Source organism: Macaca fascicularis, chromosome 9 (genome assembly GCF_037993035.2).
Source record: "Macaca fascicularis isolate 582-1 chromosome 9, T2T-MFA8v1.1".
Taxonomy (NCBI): domain Eukaryota; kingdom Metazoa; phylum Chordata; class Mammalia; order Primates; family Cercopithecidae; genus Macaca; species Macaca fascicularis.
Window position 1 is genome coordinate 108,492,398 of NC_088383.1, and position 7,447 is coordinate 108,499,844.

Genomic DNA, 7,447 nt, shown 5'->3' on the forward strand with positions numbered 1-7,447 from the left:
AAGGCCAGCGCTGCACACGGGTCTTTCTACGGCCCTCAAAGCAGCGCCCGCTGCTCCTCACTGGGCTAGGCCTGGTAGAGAGCAAATGCCTGTTGTGGAAGAAGATGGTCCCTACCAGCGCGGAGTTTCCAGAATCTGTGGGGAACTGCATAGACTCCCCCAGAAAACAACCAGGGCCTCATGAAGGTACCAGAAGGCGTGTAGGTAGAGAAAAAGTAAAAGCCTGTCGGAGAGGCAAGGCCTACATTCAGGATCCTGATTTCAATAGGCGGAAAAGAAGGCCGCCAAGGCTGGGTCACCTCCCTTGTGAGGACAGATCCTGCTCTCAAAACCGTAAGAAGCCACCCAGTGTGCCACACTCCAGCCACGCACCACCAATGCAGTCAACAAACACTGCTTGACCTCCCATACAGAAAAGCAGTAGTTGACACGTACTGAGCGCTTAACACGCGTGAGGCCCTGCACTAAGATGCTGGCGTGTTTTGCCTCATTCAACCCTAGCAACAACCAAAAACGGTATTACTGCCTTCGTTTTATAGACGAGGAAACAAACTTAGAAATGCCCAAGATCACACACTGACTAGGCCAAGCAAGAGCTGTCGAATACCAAAGTTTAGTCATAACTCTATCTTCCTTTCACATACTGCTCCGTGCACCTGCTGCCAGGGATACAAGGGCAAAAGCAACCCCAGGACCCTGCCCTCGTGGAGCTTACAGTCTAACTGGGGCGACCAGGCAGGCACCTACAGCTATAGAATTAAGTGGGGAGTGATAAGTGACACGCATGTCTTGCTAACACAAGTTGCAAGTTCAGAGGCTGAAAGAGGGGACTTCCGGCTAGACGATCTAGGCGCTCTTCCTCGGAGAACATTTTCCACTTGTGGAGGCTAAGGGTCAGAAACGTGTTCCAAGTGGAGAGAAAGCTTGAGCAACGGCAACAAGTTGAAAACGGACATGTCGCCCACCCATAGACAGATAAAACACTCCGTCTCCTCGTGGATCCAGCGCCCGGTATTTACCCGCCAGGAAGTTTTCCTGCCCCGCGCAGCAGCTGAAAAAAGCACACCCCAGGGGCATCCTTCCCTGGCGTTGTTCGTGGACAGCAAGCCTCCCAGAACTGGCCTAGGTCGGGAAGGTGCAGCCACGCGGGAATCAACGGTTCAGGAACCGGATCAGTGCAGCCTCGCCAGCAGCATCTCGGACTTCAGGACTCTATACTAGTCCTTGTCTATTTCTGGTAGAGCCGCAACATCCCACTCCGCAAGAGCAGGGGGCGTGGCCCACATGAGCCGGAACCTATGGGGAGGGAGGCTGGGGCGCCGGCCCCGCCCTCCGACGTGACGCAAGTCTCCCGGACAGAGGCTTCGGAGCCCCGGCCCCACTCCCTGCAGTGGCTGTAACAAAACCCAGACCCCCAGGTCCCGGCCAATGGAGGCGATTTAGACTGGAGTAGGACCGCGTCTGTCAAAAGCCCGACTCTGCAGCAGCGGCGGAGTCCAGGAGCTGAAGCTGGAGCCGCCGCGCTGCCTCCCCGCCCCCGCCGGGATTTATTATTTGGACTAGACAATTAAGTGGCCCTGATGATGTTACCAAGCCCGGTCACCTCCACCCCTTTCTCAGTCAAAGACATTTTGAATCTGGAGCAGCAGCAGCAGCACTTCCATGGTGCACACTTGCAGGCGGACTTGGAGCACCACTTCCACTCTGCACCCTGCATGCTGGCCGCAGCTGAGGGGACGCAATTTTCTGACGGAGGGGAGGAGGACGAGGAAGAAGAGGGCGATAAATTGTCCTATTTGAACTCACTAGCCGCAGCCGACGGCCACGGAGATTCAGGGTTGTGTCCCCAGGGCTATGTCCACACGGTCCTGCGAGACTCGTGCAGCGGGCCCAAGGAACATGAAGAGGAGCCCGAGGTCGTGAGGGACCGGAGCCAAAGTGAGTAGAGGGGGAAAGAAAACGCACCCGCACACCTGGAGCAATGGCAGAGCGCACACAAACAGCCCACAAACCTTGCCAGAGCGGCTGCCCACCCCTTTACCCTTTGGCTGGGGCCATGCCTCCGCCCTGGTCGCGAACAGCTCCACAAAGCGCAGGTACCTGCGAGGGAGATGGGGCGGAGAGACAAGGACGAGGTGACCCTGACAACTACTCCTCCCCAAAGGGGGAAATGAGGGAAGGGAAGGTGGTTACTACTGCCCTGATGCTGAGAGGCGACGTGGGCTCAGCGCCTGGGTCCTCATAACTGGCAGTATTTTTGCTCTTCCTCGCCTCCACCCCTCCAAAAGGTTCTTCCCCCAAAAAGGGCAGGAGCCTGGACCTTTTTCGTTTTCCCTCTAGGGTGAGATGAGTTCTCTTAGCCCAGGGCAGCCACCCCTTCTTCTCCAAAAAGACAGCCCAAGCAGCCTGTGTCTCTCTTATCCGCAGGGGGCAGGAACTTTGGTGGATGCCAGTTGGGTGGTTTCCTCCCTTCTCTGCTTGGAACTCAGCGTCCTTGAACCCGTGGCACCCGGTAGAGAGAGAGATGATCGAAAAGTGCATGGGAACACTGTCTATTCCGCGCGACCATAGCTCTCACATCCCTAAGGCGCCGGCCTTTTTTGAAAATCCGTAACGTTTTGCTTTGTGTCCCAGGCTGCGGGCCGAATAGAAAACGCGCCGAACTTGAGTCCGAGATCTTGGCTGCTCACATTGGACGGGAAGTAAATTGATAGGGAGATGGGATAATCAAATAAAGTCCCCAAGGAAGCGTATTTAAGAGGACAGAATCTCAGTCTTTCCCCCAAGAGGCGGTTTGATGTGGCAGAGGCCAAGGCCTATGCTCTCATAGTTCCCAGAGCCTAAAATCGGCATGAAACTGTCTATAACTAGTCAATCAAACTTCATTTTCAGAGGACACACGGACATTGTCATCACATTTGCATGTAGTCTTTTATAAGCCACACACACACGTCCCTGGGCCATGCACAAGCGTTACACTCGGAACAGATTTTCGCTCAACCCATGCCCACCGGCCCACTCATACCAACACGCCTCACACCTTCAGTTATCCTTGGTGGAGTAGAAGGCAAACGAGTTTGCAAATACTGTAGTTATTATGTAGCTGCAAGCCTTCATCCTGAAAATAGTCATTAGCACGTCGAGCCGCACATTTAATACAGAGTAATCTCTTCTCTCGCAGATGCTCAAGATCCAAATAAACACGCACTAACTACCCCTCTCCAGGAAACGCGCCTCCGCCTGCTAAGGGCGTTCTTTCGGTACTGGGGCTGTCGCAGGGTCCCACAGCGCCAGGAGCCACAAACGTTCCCAAAAGTCCAGCCATTTACTACCGCACGCTCTGCTCAGCCGCCAAAAGGGGTCACGGTGCTCCAGGACAGGAGCCGCGGTGCGGCTGGGAACAGCTAAGGACGCTGTTGTTTGCTTCTTCCGCAGAAAGCTGCCAGCTGAAGAAGTCTCTAGAGGCGGCCGGAGACTGCAAGGCAGCGGAGGAGAGCGAGAGGCCGAAGCCACGCAGCCGCCGGAAGCCCCGGGTCCTCTTCTCGCAAGCCCAGGTCTTCGAGCTGGAACGCAGGTTCAAGCAGCAGCGGTACCTGTCGGCACCCGAGCGCGAGCACCTCGCCAGCAGCCTGAAGCTCACGTCCACGCAGGTGAAAATCTGGTTCCAGAATCGCAGGTACAAGTGCAAGAGACAGCGGCAGGACAAGTCTCTGGAGCTGGGCGCACACGCGCCCCCGCCGCCGCCCCGCCGCGTGGCGGTCCCGGTGCTGGTGCGGGACGGCAAGCCGTGCGTCACGCCCAGCGCGCAGGCCTACGGCGCGCCCTACAGCGTGGGCGCCAGCGCCTACTCCTACAACAGCTTCCCCGCCTATGGCTATGGGAACTCGGCCGCGGCCGCCGCCGCAGCCGCTGCCGCCGCCGCGGCCGCCGCGGCCTACAGCGGCAGCTATGGCTGTGCGTACCCGGCGGGCGGAGGCGGCGGCGGCGGCGGGACCTCCGCGGCGACCACTGCCATGCAGCCCGCCTGCAGCGCGGCCGGAGGCGGTCCCTTTGTGAACGTGAGCAACCTAGGAGGCTTCGGCAGCGGCGGCGGCGCACAGCCGTTGCACCAGGGTGCTGCAGCCGGGGCCGCGTGCGCTCAGGGCACCTTGCAGGGCATCCGGGCCTGGTAGGGACGGGGCGAGTCACGCGGCAGGCACCCCAGCGAAGCCTGGCGCCGCGGGACTGAAGCTCGAGAAGGGCCTGACCTAAAGGTCAGGTCCCCTCGTTAAATATATATATATATACGTCTCGCTCCTCCGGGCTTCGGATCGCAGCTCACTCGAGGCCTGGGGAAGGGGGCTCAGGGGCAAGGAGGATGACTGGGTCCGGTCGCCAGGACTGTCTCTGAGGCAGAAACGCCGGCTGGGCGCCGGCGGGGACGATGGCCCCGACCCTGGCAGCGAGGGGAGTGCAGGCGGCTAGGACCCTGGCCGCGCTTGGTTCTTCCAAAGTGAGAAGGGCTTCTCTCCCTCTGCCTTTCCGCGGCCTCCGCGAAGCATTGGCGGGGAGCCCAAGGACATAACAAATTAAAAGCATGAAGGAGAGAAAAATGGGAGTCGTGGCTTGAGAAATTCCAGGCCCTACCGATTCTCTGCCCCCTTTGCGGGCCTGGAGCGCCATAGCACAGTCGATTTCGTTTCCCAGCTGTCTCCCCTCCGCAGCAGATACCTCTGTCCAGATCTCCGGATTGTCGGGGGACGCAGGATTCTTCGAGGAAGACCAGCCGAATGAGATCAAAAGTTGGGGGTGGGGGGAGGCTGAACAAACTCGAAACCTGGTGGCCCACCGGAGGTGTTACCGGGTTTCCTTTCTGTTTCGTATTCTGTATTCAGCACATGTTATCTATCTATCTATATAACTATAACCACACGCCGTGTACACACCCGCTGCCACACACTACAGGAGTCAATAAACAAGGTGCAATATTTTCAGATCATTGGCCGGCTACAGAATTTGTTTAGCCCCCAAGAGTGGAGAGGAATCCTTTAAATAGGGCCAGAAAGGGAGGAAAAGGTGCGAGGGGGAAAGCCATCCTCCGTGGGCGATTGCAGGCCTGGTCTCCCATGAGCCAGGCCCCAGGCTGTAAGTCTGGTCTCTTCATGGCTTTGTTCATTAATTTCTGTTTACTTTTGCGGGCTGGACAGGTCGAAGGCTCAGGGCCATTTGAAGTCCCTGGCTTTGCAGTTGCCCCTAAGTTTTACCCAGATGCTTGGACTAGCTGTATAGACCTGCGTTCGGTCAAGTCTTGTAATCTGCCCCACCTCGAGGGTCGCCAGGGAAAAGGAAGCCTCGCCCCCAGGCCCAGCTGTTGGCGGCGCGAAAGCAGCCTCTTCCCCGGCTGCAGCCAGGGCTACCAACGCGCCTGGGGGTGCTGCGCTGCGCCCCACCGCGGCCGAGCTCTCCCCCTTGGCCGCCCTCCCTTCTCCCCCGGCGGCCCCGGCTTTATGCGGCTCCTTGTCACTTGCGGAGAATGCCTGTGCGAGGCCTGTGCTGCCACACGGCCGATTGTGAGCGTGCCAAGGCGGGTGAATGGGGAGGCCTCAGAGCGCCGCGCCATTGTGGGGCCGGGCCTCGCTGAAAGGCGGCTCCGGGCCGGGAAGGTGCGGAAAGAATAGCTTTTTATTGGAGTCCCGAACAAAAGGTGTGGTAGGAAGGCGAGGTCCCCTGCGCGAACAAAAACCCCAGCGCGTCGGATTGACGTCCCCCCCGAGCTCCCCATTGCTTCTCAGAGCGGGGGCTTTGTGCAACAGTCTGCTCAACAGAGGGACGGAGAAATGTGCGGGGGTTTTGTTCCCCACTTTTTGTGAGCTGGGGGAGGGGGCGGCCAGAGGGACGGGGGCTGGGCGGGCAGCAGGGAGGGGAGCGCTGATTAGGCCGGGCCGGCCGGGGCGCTGAGACGTTCAGCGGGAGTCGGCGGCCTGAATGCTGGGTCATTATTGCTACAAGTTTAGCAATTTCACCCTTACAGGAGGGGGTGGGGCTGCTAGGCTGTGGCGGGGCCGACCGGCTGAGGAGCTGGAGAGACGCGAGGAGGAGGAGGAAAAAGAAGGAGGGGAGGGAGGGAGGCAGGCAGGCAGGCAGGCAGGCAAGGGAGCCCTCCGAAGCCCTCTGACCGCCCAGGATGAGACTTGGACACATCCGAAAGGGCCTAGCGGGAGGCTAGAGAAGCGGCACTTGGGGGACGAAGACCTTCCCTCCCCTCGCCTCTTAGGCGGCAGAAAGACCCCGGAGCCGAGCATGAGCCAGTGCACTAGACTGCAGGTCCCGCAGCAACTCGCAGCCGCGTCCCTCCTCTTTCACGCCACCCCCAAACTGGGACACAGCCTCCCACCACCGTGATGCCCCAATGCCCTTCCCTACCGTGATCCCTCTTCTGGAGCCATTACCTTCCCATGGATTGCTTAGGCAAAGGGCTGGAGAGGGAATTCTTGGCTCCTTACTTGCTTCTCACAGCCTGCAGCTGCAGACTCATTCATTCATTCATTCATTTATCCATTCAACTAGGTATACTGAGCACCTACTATGTATTCACTTGTACTGTTGAGTTGCTGGGAACGGTGAAAAAAAAGTGTCCCTAGACTGGTGGGTTTTATTTTCAGGTGTGCAGGTGTGGGTGGTGGGAGGGTGAGACAATAAACAAATGCAAAAACAGTAGATGAATTCTAAAAAGGAAATAGAACCAAACGCTGGGAGTGGAGGTCTTTTCAAGTAGGCGGTGGGGAAAGCCTGTTAAGATTACATTTAAGTCAATGCCTGAATAACAAAAGGATGTCATTCCAATAGTGCTTTGCTATCTCAGCCACCATGTCTCTGCACATGCCCTCCTGTCCAGCTGGAATGCCCTTCCACCCCCATTTTTCTGGTGAACTTTTGCCTCTCCTTCAAGGCCAAGCTTCCTTCCTGAACCACCTAAGTGGAGGTAATCACTCTCACATTTGTGCCATCAGAGTCTTAGGTACTTTCCAATATCATAACATGGTGTCATGCAAAGATTTATTTGTCTCTCTCCCTCCGCAGGAGAGATGTGGAGGGCCAGGATGGCATCTTTTCCCTCTGGGACAAGTACCACAGTAGGAGCTCATGGGGCCAGGAGGGCTGTGAGATGCCCTCTGGGCCCCTTCAGCACCTCTTCCCTGGTTCCTGCTGCCTGAATTGCCCAGGTGCTGTTGAGCTGTGGCCTTGGCTGCTGGCCTGCAGGGAAAAGTGGAACTGGAATCTTGGCTTCCCTGGGCCTAGTCAGGACACTTGGCAACCCATTTCCAACCCAGCAGAAGGTCCCACCTCTTCTGTACCCTGTGATACTGCCTAAGGACATCCCTCCCCACAATGTTGCACCTCATCCTACAGCTCAATACCTAGGATAGAAGGCTAAGATCTTGGTAAAGACCTTGACCCCAGGACACAA

At 57.6% G+C, this 7,447-nt stretch overlaps 1 protein-coding gene across 2 annotated transcripts; it reads left to right on the forward strand.

Annotated features, from left to right (window-relative positions):
• The first annotated feature begins 1,389 nt into the window (after window positions 1-1,389).
• Window positions 1,390-4,978, forward strand: NKX2-3 (NK2 homeobox 3). Of its 2 annotated transcripts, none has more exons than XM_074002437.1 (2): window positions 1,390-1,938; window positions 3,182-4,978. In XM_074002437.1, exons 1-2 carry the CDS (start codon window positions 1,581-1,583, stop codon window positions 3,406-3,408), a joined length of 585 nt encoding a protein of 194 aa, XP_073858538.1. In that variant the 5' UTR covers window positions 1,390-1,580; the 3' UTR covers window positions 3,409-4,978. The 2 variants fall into 2 exon arrangements, with proteins under 2 accessions (XP_073858538.1, XP_045217284.1); XM_045361349.3 differs by having other exon boundaries at window positions 3,436-4,978.
• Window positions 4,979-7,447: the final 2,469 nt, after the last annotated feature.

Coding starts and splice junctions, on each gene's coding strand:
- NKX2-3 (XM_045361349.3), top strand. CDS start 1,581: ATGATGTTACCAAGCCCGGTCACCTCCACCCCTTTCTCAGTCAAAGAC. Junction 1,939..3,435: donor CGTGAGGGACCGGAGCCAAA/GTGAGTAGAGGG, acceptor CTTCTTCCGCAG/AAAGCTGCCAGCTGAAGAAG.